General features: G+C 35.5%; 1 protein-coding gene across 1 annotated transcript in view; it reads right to left on the minus strand.

Moving 5' to 3' along the window:
* Window positions 1-15,632, minus strand: part of CTTNBP2 (cortactin binding protein 2) — a 74,082-nt gene that overhangs the window by 10,507 nt on the left and 47,943 nt on the right. The window contains exons 9-17 of the mRNA XM_058021910.1: window positions 12,640-12,757; window positions 10,008-10,274; window positions 8,577-8,672; window positions 8,061-8,140; window positions 6,928-7,014; window positions 6,745-6,844; window positions 4,851-5,003; window positions 4,387-4,574; window positions 1,855-2,033 (exon numbers count right to left, since the gene is read on the minus strand). Of these exons, the coding sequence (XP_057877893.1) occupies window positions 1,855-2,033; window positions 4,387-4,574; window positions 4,851-5,003; window positions 6,745-6,844; window positions 6,928-7,014; window positions 8,061-8,140; window positions 8,577-8,672; window positions 10,008-10,274; window positions 12,640-12,757 (1,268 nt within the window). The remainder of the gene's footprint in view (window positions 1-1,854; window positions 2,034-4,386; window positions 4,575-4,850; window positions 5,004-6,744; window positions 6,845-6,927; window positions 7,015-8,060; window positions 8,141-8,576; window positions 8,673-10,007; window positions 10,275-12,639; window positions 12,758-15,632) is intronic.

Genomic DNA, 15,632 nt, shown 5'->3' on the forward strand with positions numbered 1-15,632 from the left:
CTGCAAAGTGAAAGTCATTCCTGTTGGAACATCATCTTCAGTTCCCTAAACCTAAACCAAGAAAAAAATGTAGTTAAAATTTTCTTCATTTATTCACTCTTCTCACCAAAGTAGGTGAAGCTACATGACACACACAGCAGGGAACAATTTCCTGTCACACGCTCTCTCTGCCTGCCCTGCTGCTGCTCCTTTCTCCTGTCTCATGCTAACACTGAGCCCAGAGGGAACCCAATTTGTAGAAAGCTCTCTGCTGTCCTAATGAATTGGACTGACTCAGAGAAGCTTTACTAGATGCAAAAAGCAGCAGAATAGCAGAGTGGAGAGGAGGGGCAAGAGGAAAGGAGTGGTTAATTAGACTGAAATAACAGCAATCAATCAGTGAGCTGCTAATTGAAAGCTGTTTATTGCATGACCACACTGTTAGCCATCATGCTGCTAAACTAAAAGTGTCCAGTAAGAGCTCACTGGAGCTGTGCTTTTTAATAGTTTATTAGTGGACAAAAACTACATTAAAATGAGAAGTCAGATGGCATATGAATACAATAAAGGGCATTTTAGGGTTGTACTCAAAATAAAGCATTGTGAAACCCAGTCACAGTTACGTTAAGAAGAAATCCAGACTCAGACATGTATAACTAACATATCTAAAGAATAGTTTTTCTGTTCTCTATTAATGCCACTGCAAGAAATAAATTATTAAAATATCTCAGAGGACATGATTGACGAGGAAGATGGGAAATAGATGCATGGTATGCTGTATTCTTTTTTTATTTCCCAGCACCCATACAATTCCAAGCCAATCTTATGTCCACATTTAGACTTTGATAATTACTCTGAAGATTAGTATCTAACCTGCACTTTTTGAGAATAAAAAGGAAAATAAACAAGCAAAATGTATCAAGATCTGCAGACAGAACATAAAATGAGACAGCCTCCACACATGCTAAGCAATGCACCCTCCCTTGTGTGTTAAGCAGAGGTTCCTGGAAAAAAGGGTCAGCAGAAAGTGGTACAAGAGAAACAGGTCAGATAAGGGGTGACCTGACTGGTGAGAAAAGTTATGTCACATATCCAGAAATCAATGTTATACTTCAGTTCTGAGTAAGTCTGAATCTTAATTAGAGGCTTATTACCTCTTTGACACAGCCAAACAACATCTTAGTGTGAAATTAATAACATTTAAAATTCTGTAATTATTTCTTTTATCATTTGCTAGCATTTGGAGTTGGAATGTGATTAGATGTTTATGGAATTGTAGGCGATAAAAGCCAAAATTTCCATTATTTTTTAATATTTTTAATGCTACTGGCCTGCTAGCCATATGTGTGACTAAACTTATATACTAAAGTAACTAAACTTATTGACCAGCACTGAACCCACTGTACCACACTGCCCTACTTACTAAGATAATATATCTCTAAACTGTATGTATATTGTATCTCTAAACTATGTGTATTAAACTATATGCATCTCTAAACTATATGTATTAAAATTATACCATGTATTTAAAAGAGTGAGAAATCATTCTTGAAACTTCCTTTATATACAACTTCAAAAGGAGAGTCTACCAACTTTTCTTGAATCTTTTAACCTCTGTGTCAGAAAATAAATGGAAGATCACAAGAGGACTGACTTTGGTGCAGTATTAGACACCCATTTCCCACTTGTGCCCTTTAGAATTGCTCTTCTAGTAATTAAATAGCCAACAGAAGTTTAAACCTTTCAGCAATTTAAATTAAAATGCTTTTTTAAGGTTCCTGAGTCAGCAGGGTTTTGGGAGAAACACAACGACTACGTTTGTGATAAGTATCTAGTTGGCACTGAACAGCATCAAACAGGAAACAAAAATCTTACTTGACTGTTGCTTGGCTGTGCCCTGGAACCACAGGACAGGAGAAGAAATGCTTTGGCCCCATAAGTGCTTCAGGTGCTCCTAGACGTGATAAGCAAGAGTTCAGCTGGTGCCAAACAGCCAGAATCCAGTCTATGGTCTTGCACACAGGATCACATGGAGGAGGCACTTTGCCTCTGAACTGCAGGGAGAAAAGATATTTGACATGGCATAAGACCAGAACTGCAAACACTTCCCTTGAAACTCCAGGAAGGCTTGGTGCTATTTTTATTGCATGTGTTGCTATTAAAAGATCAGGAACAGTCAAGAAAAAGTCAAACCTTTTTATAGAATATATTGTCATCTTGCTGTATTAAAACTTATTTTCCCAACTACACTTCAACATATATATCCTAATCAATCAACTGACATGCCTTTACTTTCTTGTGGGAAACTAAGGCAGAAATTTTGGTAGCAGTGGTTTTCTACAGTGTTTAAGATTAGGATTACAAGAGATATGTACCATATACAATGCAATGTATATGATGCAAATAAGGCATTATTAAAAAATGCCCAATTGCACTGAACAGGAGTATCTGATCCAGACATATGCTCAGTATGGATTTCCATACTGATTTTAGATCTAGTAGCAGTGAAGAAAAGATGTCTTCCTCTAAGAATTGTGTTTTTAGTCTGCCTTGTTAAGGGCAAATTATTTAGTGCCAGAAAAATCTCCTGCTTCCTCTGACTTCAAATTACAGTCTTCATCATCCTAATCCTAGGATTATCCTCTGTAACAGCTTAAATTAAAGGAAGCATTAAAAGATGCATGAGGGATAGTAACTGACAGCACTGAAGCCAGAGCCTCTTGATAGAGTCTATAGTTGAACTTAAAGCAGAAACACATTAAAACTGTTCCCATACAACCTAATTGTTCAAACTAACAGCAAAAAAGACCTTTTCACCTGAACACATGAATTTTATAGCATAAACAAGGTACCATAGTACAGAGCAATGATCTTTGAAATAGTCCATGGTTCTAACAATACATGTTTCTACTTTGCTGTAGAGTTTTACAACAGATTAATCTTTCTTCTATTTTTGACTTTGCAATCCACTATTTTAAGTCCTGTACCAACTGGCATTTGAGTTTACATATGGCACAAGTATGTATTTAAAAAAAATGTGCTACCACACCGGGCATTTCAATATTTAATTAGGGAAGATCCAGGAAGACACATGGCTTTTTTCTCCAAATAGCCACCATCTGCATATAAGCTTGAGAGAAATTAAACATGATGAGATTAGTACCCAAATTCTGTTCAACTTCAGTCAGAGGTAGGAGTCTATTACATAGTCAAATTCAACCCTATTAGACTAAGGATTTCTTTCAAGCTCCCCAAAAAATAGCTGGAAAATGACATCTGTTATTTGATGCTGCAAGTTCTTCTAGCCAAACCAGTTTGGCAGAGTAAGTCTGATGCAGCCTTTCACTATGAACAAGTCATAACTTAAAAAATATAATCTAAGAAAAGTAGTCTATTAAGAGTTTCATAGATTTCCCATGGTTCGTTTTTTCCATTCTGTATTTTGGTTCTAAATTTCCTCATTATCCTGGCTGAAATGTTCAAATGCCACACATTTCCTCTGCAGGATCTCTTTGAATCAGTAAGCCTTTAGAGATGAGAATTGTGGCAAAGGGTACAGGAGATGACATCCCCAAGGATAACCAAGACACATCCAGCTGAACACTCAAAACTGACAGTAGGTCTGTTGTTCCATAACAGGACTCTTTATTACTGGCAGTTTTTTCTATTCCTAGAACAATCTCCCTTTTTAAGCCTGTTCAAAACTGCTGCCAAGATTATTTTCCTTTGCAGCTGTTTTGATTAAACTCCCTCTGCCAATGTCTAACAGTGCCTGACTGTTGGTAATAGCTGCTGCCACACAAATGGTATTCCAAATAACTTCTGAAAGTCCACTATTCCTCTTTTACCTACATCTTTATTTTCATTTCTCATTTTTGTTTATTTATGAATTAAAAACAGACTTCCCATCCTTATTTTATTTTGAACTTTTGTTCCAGCTTCAGCAGATCTATTAGCTCAAAACAACTTTTCTAATTATATAATTTGCCCCTCTTTTGATCTGAGAATCATAGAAAATATTTTTCTGCTTAAAACTTAGACAAAACACATATCTGACTATCTTATTTTAGATATTGAGAATAAAGTCTTTGAAGAAGAGTCTATGTATGTTTGTTAAACTGATTTTTACTATAATTCTCAGAAGAATGAAAGATGTTGAAAAAAATTAATGAAGGATGTTTCATGCAGCTGACAGGCAACCAACCAACTGTTTATGCCAATTAACCATGACCATACACCTTTCTGTGAGACCAAGCACAACATTTCCACATACACAGCCTGCATCTTCCCAGAATTAAATGCTTCTTTTCCTGAAAAAACTTATCTGCTCTGCTTTTGGCATTACCATCATCATATTTCACAGACCTGGTGATGAACATAACTGCTGAAGCTGATTTGAGTTCTTACCTTGTTTATTACTTTTCTCCTTAAAATCCTCTGAAGCAAGCCTCGCATTGGCTCCCCATCCCACCGAAGCTGAACCCAGCGGAAATGCTGCTGAACCAGCAGGTCAGAGCCATGAAGATGGCACTTTGCAATGGTCCCCAGTAAAAAGCAGTTCTCATGAAAGTAAAAAGCACCAGAAACTCCATTTGCTAAAAAGGAACCATAAAACACTTAACTGAAATACTCAAAGCCTTGACATTATTTCATATAGAAGCAAGAAGCAGTGACATAATTAGAAAGGAGAAATAACCCACAAAACACCATAAATTAGCTAAAAAATATAGTATCTTTGTTAAGGACAACTATTTACAATAAAATATAAAAACTGAACAAATTACATTTTTCTCCCATTCCCTTTCTGCCATATATTACAATAAAACTGTACTGTAGTAAAAACATCTCAGCAAACCAAATTCTTTAAATACCTCTTTGAATAGTGCAGGGATTTTCTGAACTCCGATTCTCAAGAGGTGCTAGAAAATCTCCGAGTAATTCAGATAAATAAGCTCTCTCCAGATTTTCTAAAATCACAATTGTTGTCTTGTTTACAGGAGGCTGTTTCACTGGGATCAGACAAGCTGAAATACAAAAATCCTATTAAAGCATACTTAGGAAAATTTATGTCTATTTATATATACAGAATTTACTGCTACAAGTGCAATGAAAGATTTTTAATTTTTTTTCCTTTTTAACTTATTTACAGGCCAGACAGACAAAGTTTAAAATTGAAAGCATAAAAAAGCATCAAACAATAGAAAGAATATTATACTGTATATTAAGGAAAAAACTGAAAACTATGATTAAAATAAATTCCTGAAATATCTGTAATAGGATCTTCATAGATAGGAAAAAATTGAGTACACTGAATATAAATACAACAGAAAAGATAACAAAGACATCTTCAAACATTTGTATCATTTGCTGTACTACAGCTTAAACTTTTAACATGTACTCTTTATATCATGTAGTGATAAAAGATTTAAGAATAGTCCACGTTTGTAAGAGACTTTATCATTCTATAAGATAGCAGAATAGTTTTCCCTTCAAAACTTCCTTCAATATCTTTAAGAATCACTCAAATAATCAGAACTAGTATGAGGCAAACCTAGTATCAGCTGAACCTAGTAGGCATTAAAATGTCATCTCTGTATTTTTTAACATTTTAAATATTTTCCTTTAATTTTCCTGATTTTAACATCTTATTGCTTAAAAAAGACACAGCTTTGCAAGTGTTCTTGCAACACTAAATCCCAGGTGAATGCTTCTGTAACACGGACATAAATATAAACACTTATCTTGAATATATTGTGCCCTGCATTGTTTCACAACCTTTTGAAGGTGGTACTAACAAAGGTCATTAAAGAAATTGACTTGTAATAAAGCAAAACTTACAGCAACTGATTGTATCTGATCACTGCTATTTAGTTGGGGTTTCCTGACTATTACTGCCCTCTTTTATTAAGAGGCTACAGCTTGAAAGGAGGGAGGACAGGTACCCTCTCTGTGTCTAATGGATTAATTTAGAGGAGAAATGCTCTCTTAGGAAAGGAGATGTAGCAGAACAGTAGGGAAAGAAGCTGGCAGAAAAATGAGAGACACAATCAGAAGCAACATGCTGAACTGCAAAATCAGACTATTAAAAAGAGCGTGTTGCTGACACAGAATAAAGCATCCAAAAGAAGCAGCTTTCCTAAGAGACAGTGGCCAGTAAACAAACCAAACTACGAGTGACATTCCTGCCTCCAGGCCCGGCTGACTTCTGACTAAATGGTCTCTTCTTTCCCACCAATGCCATGGCACTTTAAGTGACATGTGGGACTGGCACAAGCTATCCTGGGAACTGTGACCAGGATTTCCTTGGAAGAAAAAACTGCTGCAGACTGCAGTTACACCAGGCAATACATGAACAAACAGAACAGAGCACTGCATAGCATTGTACAGCCTGACAGGATGGCTCTGCTTCTGTTCATGAGCACACACAGTAGACCTTCAGTTCTGATTCAGCAGATCTGAACCAGAGCCATCAACTTTTAAAGGATCATAAACAAAGGGAAAAAAGAATGAGACAGAAATTAATATTTAAAATTACTGGTTTTACTTAAATGGCATGAACTTTTGAAAAGCTCCTTATTAGGAGCTCTGTTGTGCTCAGCTCTCCCTCAGTTTAGACTCAGACAACTGGCCCCAAGCACCTGAAAAACTGGGTTCCATTAAAACATGCCATCCACTATGCAAAATGGTTTTACGTATTTCTTTACTTTGCATCATTAAAAATTTTCCTACAAATCACAAAAACTAGTCTTTCTGAAATAACCTTACCATTACTGATGAACAGTTCTGCAAGTTGCTCCTTGGAGAAACCAGCATCCACTTCCACTTTAACAATCTCACAAGTAGATCCTGCAGCCTCTTGCTTTTGCTGTGTTGAAAATTTATATATTTGGTGAAATAGTGAAAACTCTGGTTTATGGACTAATTCACTTGATATGTTTGTGCAAATACCTTCATGCAGGCCGCTATCTGATATGCTATATAATCTTGCAAACTTCCTTCTGGACCATGGAAAATGACATTACGGTATTGTTCAACCTACAGACAGATAAATTTAAATATTTATTTCATAAATAAATTATTCTTGGAATTCAGACTTGGATTTTTTTTTAACCTAGATGACACAATCAGCACCTAGAAGACAAAACTGTTTGATTTGCACTACTGGAGTTGGTAATCCTTACTATACTAGTTTCAAAGTAGACATTATTTGCATACAACATCTTCAAAATATGTTGATAAATTTATATCCTAATTTGTAAAACTACATAGCAAGGTATTTTGTTACAACAGACTTTAAAACTTAAAACAGTCATCTGGAAGAATAAATTTAGTAATCACAAATATTTTCTTGATCTTGAATTAAAATATATACATCAGAAAGATGTCAAAATAATCAGTTTAGTCACTACTAAGTTAAGGATTGAGACTGAGGACTTCATTTGCAGTAGAAATGGGTTCATGTAAGGGAATATACTCATATCTCTGCAATCTCTCAGAAATATGATTTAATACAGCAGAAACCTGTGGCACATTCTCCTGACAACATATTATTTTTACTATCCAAGGACACAGCAGAAATGAAGCAGGTTCTAAATTAGTTCTGATTTGATGCAATGTTAAAAGAAATTATCTATGAAAGTTATCTCATATTATTCAATTATTCTTACATTTTGTGGTATTAAATAAGGTGTGTTACAGGACATTTCTACATAAGCTAGTAATAAAATTCACATCTCAAATAATTGCTCATGTGAATGTTATTCTAATTTACTTTCTCTTCCAAAAGTGGAATAAAATAAATTTGGAAAGCAATTAAGACATCAGAGAGCTTTTAATATATTTTTAAGCAATTCAGTTAATCAGATAGCAGCTATTTAAAGAAAGTTAATGCCCTCACAAGACTAAAGTTAAGGGTAAATTTAGGGGGAACTTTATTTTAAAATAGCTTTCATCCAATTAAATTTTTTAGAAGGCTTGATGTTCTTTCACAGAGCGAAAATATCCCAATTTTAGTCAACATTATTACAGAAGTATTTCGACAAAAAAAATAGCATGCAGAGAGAAGCAAGCTTATTACTGACCAGGCGGAGATAATTCTGAAGTGTCTGAAGATGGATCATGGATGCATAAGTCACACTGTTTAAACAGCCTTCTTGAGGTCCTTAAAATGAGACATAAAATGACTTTGGTGACTTTCTCATGTTTACATGCATGTCTGACTGATACATATGATTTTCATGCAGTATTCTACAGTTAACTTTTATAATTAGAGGCTATGCAAATTGAAATGCTGAGTAAATGAAAGACATTTATCTAGCACCACAGATTCATGGGTATCCATGACATAAGCAATGTATATACTACTATATGGCTGAAAAAGGCAGAAAGACTTTTATGTGCAGCATATTTTCTGGCGCAGAAATACCAGAAAATGTAGTAGACACTTTAAAATCTAGTTGAAAAACTAAACAGATATGATGTCTCTGAGAATCAAGCAACAATGAACATCAAAACCAGTAGCAAATGACTCTCAAATGATGTATTTCATATGGAGTATCTTAACATTCAAAACTGAAAAATTATGACTTGAAAATTACCAAACAAAAACACTGTGATATGCTCAGCTCTATTGTTCTTCAAAAAGTCCCATGGTGGTTGGGAAAAAATCTGACCTGTTGACCATGTAATGTTTCCTGTTAAAAAAAAATAAGAGAGAGATATTCCTTGTATGTATATAAAGTGTCCTATACTCAAGCATATTCATTTGCTTACAAAGATTATGTGCATACACTGACAAATTTGACAAACAAACCAGTCCTGTGAGATGTACTAAATCATGCTATCATTTGATATACAACTGAAGTCACTAGTATCTTCTGCCAGTTGAGATACAAGTTAAACAGTTAGCCTTTTTATCTTTACACGTAAAACAGAATAATTTGCCCAGTCTAATGTGACCAGGGTTCAGTTCTGCTGATGGGAAGGTGAAGGAAGGAAGGAGATTTAAGATGAAGTACATGGATTTTCAGAAACCTATACAACTGTTACTAAGACCATCACATTTTGGCCAATTTTGCATAATTTTAAAGATTTCTCTTTTGTACCTTTCTAAGTGAAGTTATGTAAAACAGTAGTTCTGTTTACCTATGCTGGTGATTTATAGTCTGTATTTACTGTATATTCTGGATGCACTGTAAAGAAACAATGCAGGCTTTGAACTGTTTTTGTAGGACCGCAGAATATCCTGAGTTGAAAGGGACTCACAAGGATCATAAAAGTCAAACTCCTGGCTCTGCACAGGACATCCCAAGAGTCACATGTACCTGAGAGCATTGTTCAAATGCTTCTTGAACTCTGGTGCTGTGACCACTGCCCTGGGGAGCCTGTTCCAGTGCCCAAATACCCTCTAGGTGAAGAACCTCTTTCTAATATCCAACCTAAACCTCCCTGACAGAGCTTCAGGCCATTCCCTCAAGTCCTGTCACTGGTCATTACAGAGAAGAAATCAGTATCTGCCCCTCCTCTTCCCCTCATGAGGAAGCTGTAACTGCAATGAGGTCTCCCCTCAGTCTCCTCCAGGCTGAACAGACCAAGGGACCTCAGCCTCTCCTCACATGGCTTCCCCTCAAGGCCCTTCACCATCCTCATGTCTCCTTTGGACACTTCCTAATTGCTTTGTCTTATACTGTGGCATCCAAAACTGCACACAGCACTCAGGGTGAGAACTTAGTTTCACCTGACATATGGATTTCTCCTCTGGAGTACCAGAAGTACTGAAAGACTAATTTACATAGGGTCTCGTGATCTCCAGATTATATTAAAGCACATAATTAATTGTTCCATAGACACAGCTAAAAGTAAGGAATGCTTTCATGACAGCACTGTTCAAAGTTTCATATCTAGTACTAGTCTTTCTTAGTCTATGCTTTAAAAGATGCAGTAATTCAAAGATATTTTTATCTTAGGAGATTTCACAAATTCAAGAACAGCCCCAAGTTTTGCTTTATCATGAACACCAATATTGATACCTAGTTTGATAGAAAGTATACTGCTTGCACTGAGGCCAATGTTGGATTCTGCAGCACTATTAAATGACAGATCTTCCAGGCTCCTCCATCCATCAGAAGCGATTGCTTGGAAATGGTTTGTCACTGCCTGACTCACTGCTTTTGAAAAATCATCCCATGACGTCTGCTTGCGGATATTTAAAGCACATATTGTATCAAATTCCTCTGCACCACAATGGACTGCTTCAATGCCACTGACTGAAATCCTTACAGGTACATTAAGAGCATCTGTTGAAAAACAAAACACCAACTATGAGAAAAACTGTAAAACTCAAAATAATCCCATTATTATCAACCAATAACATCCATTATTACAAAGGAAAGCTACAAAATAACTCCTGCTACAAAGAAACAAATGGTAAAGAATGGCACAGATCGCCATCACAAAATCAGAGCAGTGAAATGAAAATGAAATGAAAATACCAAGGTATCTATAATTTTTTACAAAAAACAGTTCAGTATTATTATGCTTAAATAACAGGAAACAATAAAAAATTTACTTAATCTTGTATTTCCCCTTTATAGACTAATTACTTATAAATTAAGACAGATGGTAGGCAATGTCTTAATTTTTCAGTTCATTGTGTTTATGCACATTTTTTTCTTATCAATGTAGGAAATAATTTTCTGGCACTAGTGCACAAGTGGAAAACACAGCTAAGCCAAACATATTTAAATAAAAAGCTAAGAGCTAAGATAGAAAATGCACTTGAAAGGGTATATTTGATTTGCTACAGAGCAAATTGACAAAATGTTAAAAAAGGAAATTTATAGGCACATTCCAGAAACTATTAAGTATTTTACATCGTGCTCTTTGGAATACAACTCAACAGAAGCAACAGTCTCTGAGGATCATTTAGATGACTAAAAATGAAAACTATCTTCTAATTTTCATGCTGAACAATATATTTCAGAAATTGTTAAATTAAAATAATATTTTAAAAAGTACACCATAAAACACAACCAATGTAAGATTATTATGAAGTCTTGCAACATGATCTATTTTTCCCTTTTGTGTCAAGAAGACAGATCTTCAGCTGATACACACCAATGAAATTTTCCTGATGTCAGAAAAGCTCTGATTTAAACCCACTAGCCTATCAATGGGAAAAGATTACTCAGAGGTATCTTTCAGATGTGGAATTGTGAGAAATGCATCAAAGGCTTGCCCTTCTGATGGCAGGACCTCAGGGAAATGAGCTGTGAGGAGTACAGAGGGCTCTCCACAAGGAAACAGGCCCCTAGGACAGAGGTACAGAATGTGCCTCAACTTCAATGCATGTGACCTGTAAGGCATAGGGGGCAATCCTGGCCCCAGTGTTTCACATCTGTCAGAGCACAGATCCTCCTGTCCTAAGTGGGAACCTTCCTGGAGTGTGAGGAAAGTAGAGAATGGTACCCAGGCACCTTACTCAAAAATGCAGTCTTGGCTTAAGGAATAAAGAAGAAGAGAAGGGGAGGCCAAAGGTTCTGACCTGATAAAAGCTGTTGGATTAATGACAAGCATGACCAGAGACACAGGGTACTAAGACTGATGGAAATAATAGAAGCATTAATTTAACAGGCTGCAGATTTAGCCATCAGAAATTTGTTTCAGTCTGATAAAGATGACTACGGACGAGTTTCTATTAGAAAGTGAGCTGTATTCCCCTCTGAACCTGCAGTAAAATTGTAAGAGAACTGGGATTTAAAATAGCTGAAGAGGAAAATCAAAAGCAGCAGACATAAAACTTCCTCAATTTGTTGATAACCAGTGAACTTAACCACCCACATCCCTATATTCCAGAAGACAAACACAAAAAAGGACTGAAAAAATACAGAGCATACAAATCTACAAATGCCATAATTTTAACCATGCAGAGAAATTTAGATATCCTTCTCTGTATCTGTAGATACAGATATATATATATAGATTTATACAATGATATAAAAACCACAAAACTAGTGAGAGGATGAATTAAGTTCTGTCTCAAGAAATGCACAGATGAGCCTGCTCTAATGAGTTTTGAGAAAACTTACAGAGAAGGAAGAAGATGACAGGTTTCAACAGAAGAGCAATCTTACAGAAGTTACTGATGCTGTAAAAAGGAAGTTCTTTGATGTTGTCTCTAAGACATATTTGAAGAATCAAACAAATAATCCCCTCACCAATAAGTGACAAAATAAACTACGCTCAAAAAGGAGATTCAGGTATGACCAGATGATCATCTTAGCCTGAGGGAATTTGACAGCTACCCACCACTAAGTGACTGCAAGAATTTGAAGAAAAGATAAGAGGAGGGCAACAGCTTTTGAAAAAGTAATTACTAATATTAAATTCAGAAATTCTAAGAGAATATGGACATTTGCAAATGTACAGTATGTATCATCTTTTTAAATGGTTTAGAAACAAAGACATGAGGAATTTAATAACCTCCAACAAAATTTTATCATATGCTTTTGCAAAATATGGAGACTAGAAACTTGCTAGATCAAAGTAATTTAATATTGTGGTGCCAAAAGAGTGACAACCACCTTTTTCATATTTCTCATTCTTGCCCCACAAGTTCTTTACTAAAAACATTTCTATGTAGTGCTGATAGCATTTACTTACTTAAGTTTTCTAGGAGATGTTTGCAATCATCAGTAGCAACATCATGCACTGTTCGATTACACTTATCTTTTCTCTCAGCCTCTAGTCCACCATGGCTACAAAGGATTTCTAGACAGTTCTGCAAAGGTAGGAACTGTATTATTTACTTGTCCATTTGCTGCACTAAAGCATTCTACCAACATTGAGTTAGATTCCTAATTAAAATTCTTACACATGCATTTCCAAAGACAATCAGCTACAGAGTTTCTAAAGATAAAATGATGTTTCTCAGAGTTGAAAGCCAGGAGTAAAAATATTTTATAGTAGACTTTAAAGTCTCAAATAATGACTATAAAAAAGCAGAACACAGAGAGCCAGGGTTCTACAGTCTCTAAGCATCAAGTTTGATTAGCTGAATTCGGAAATTCTTACATCTGGCCACAAGTTTAGGTAATGATAAGGAGACAGAAACCCAGCTATTATTCTGGTTTGAACATCTTGGCCTCAATATTCAAACAACACTAAATAAGCAATTCTAAAGCTTAATACAGACTATTAAATGAATCTATTTAGGTAACAATCCATAAAATCAGTTTCCACTTTATAATTCACCAAGCAGGAGTTTCCATCATGACTGACACCTGAGTGGAACACAAAAAAAGGAATAATTTTAAATCACCTTGCAAGCCTCTTCTTTGGCAGAAGTTCTGCAAGCAGAAACCTGAAATTCTGCAAGTATCATAAGAATGCAGTGATATAAAAATGTATTTTTATTAAGTCAGAGCACAGACATCTTGTGGATGACAACATGATGCCCTCTAAAAATGTCATATGCTCAACAAAAGGGAAAATCATTGAAATTAGAAGCAAGCTATTAACATATAAATTTGGATTGGTAGAATCATTCTGTAACATGAAAAAATATTCAATATAAAGAGTCTCCCAAGTATGTGTGAGATAAAAGAATTCTCATAAAACCATATTCAAATTGATTGATCAACAATCAGAAAAAGGATCAAGTCCTTGTTTCTAATGACCATCATTCTGCAATAACACAGGCAGCCACCATGAAAACTTTTTCATCTCAGATATGCTTTTAAAGACACATCCATATTGTAAAAAAAAGAAACTAATGGAAATTATACTAGTTAATACTGTATTGATAATGTCTGGGGTTAAAATAGCAGAGAAATCAAACCTTAAAAACACAGAGAAGCAGCTATTGAGTATTTTGATGTGGAATAGTGGCTAGTTGCAGGTTGACTATTTTGTAGCTATTCTACAGAAACTTTTGTCAGCGTATCTGACACTCTCAGACCTTTCATAAATATAGTGCTCATTCAAGGTATATCTGCCTGTGAGGTGAAATTTTACCAGGCTGTAGTTATAGCACCTAGAAGTACTTTAAAAAATTGTTTAGCTCACTAAGCTTGCCAGAAGGATACAAAGCCAAAAACAAGCATATATTTTCTTGACAGGTTAGTTTGTTAACAATATCTCTCAAATAGAAGCAATGAATAGCAAAACAGCAGAAGGCTGAGGACTAAACTATAAGGCTGAAAATGGGAAGCAAAGCAGGAAGAAGTGGGGACAGAACAAAGAAATAAAGCTTATTTTCTTAGTAAAATGAGGATTTTTGTTGTCTCTGCTGCCTATGAAATAACAGCTAAGATGTCCTAGCACAATATTCTGTAAAGAATGGCCCCCACCTATCTCAAAACAAGAGGATGCAAGTGCCAGCACTGCTTAAATGCAGTTATCATGCACTGGAATGAATGACATGCAGTGTACATAATGGATTAGAGCACAAAGTCGAAGTGTTAACAGCACTTGGACATGGCTATTAAGCTTTTTTAGCTTTTAAATATCCCAAACATATCTCAAATCAATCAATGCATCAAATCAAATACAATTTTATAGTCTCTGCAACATCAAAACTAGGAATCTGATTGCCAGCTGTGTATCATCTTCATCACCAAGAGACTCCCCTCAACCCCAAATGGAGATCTTATTAAGCAGCTGACTTAGAATGTGCTTAGAAACTCAAACCCTGGAGTTATTAATGAAAGATATATGTCAAGACTTCCAGTGTCAGACCTTTTAGAGAGATCACTAGTCAAAGTAGTTTTAGACAGAAAATGAAACCTAAATTCAAAGTTCCTGAGGATTATATTATTCCAGAAAGAGCCAACATAGTGCACATTATTTAGGTATTTGCAGATTACAGCAAGTATCTTAAACTCCATCTAAATTCGTATGAGTGGAAACTGGAATGAGAATCTGCATCTGCCTAACAGACACTGGTAATGGAACACTGACCCTTTGTAATGCAAATGCTAAGTAAGCAGTGGCTGTCCCTAAAAAACCTCATAACCTTCACTGAATCTTAAATCTGGGTCTATTTTGAGCATATCTATTTTGAATGTAAGTTTATCAGGAATAAAAGCAAACATAATGAAGGCATTGAACTAGGCATGAAAACATCAGCTGATTTTTGAAGTCTTGGACTGTATTTTCTTAAAATTCACTCTTCTGTGTTTAGCACCCTCTATTTTCTTCCTGGGTAAAAAATTTCCCAGTGAGATCTGACTGACAGCTACCATATAAAAAAAAAAGTCCTTTGAATGGTCCATGTTAGAAGTGTACAGCTTCTGATGTCAAGAAGTAATATTAAATTTCCAGAAATCCTCCTGTTTGTCATCAGGAGGACCTGTTAGGTCATTCTGCATGTCATCAGTTATCCAAACTTCACAAAAATGTTTCATTGCCTGCTAAAAAGGCTGCTGAAAATAACAAATTAAACAATGTATGTCTGCACAAATCTGGTTCTCAAATTTCTTCTTCTCACCCCTTCCTTCAGAGGAAAAATTGTTCCTAGTGAAATGATCTCCATCTAATATCTATAAGCACATGACATTCAATGAATTGGCATTCAGGGTGGGATTCATCTCACCTTAACTTTGAAAATCTCAAGTAATGATGTTTCCTTTTTTTACTCATGTCCCATAAGAGGG

This window comes from Melospiza georgiana, chromosome 4, assembly GCF_028018845.1.
Source record: "Melospiza georgiana isolate bMelGeo1 chromosome 4, bMelGeo1.pri, whole genome shotgun sequence".
NCBI lineage: Eukaryota > Metazoa > Chordata > Aves > Passeriformes > Passerellidae > Melospiza > Melospiza georgiana.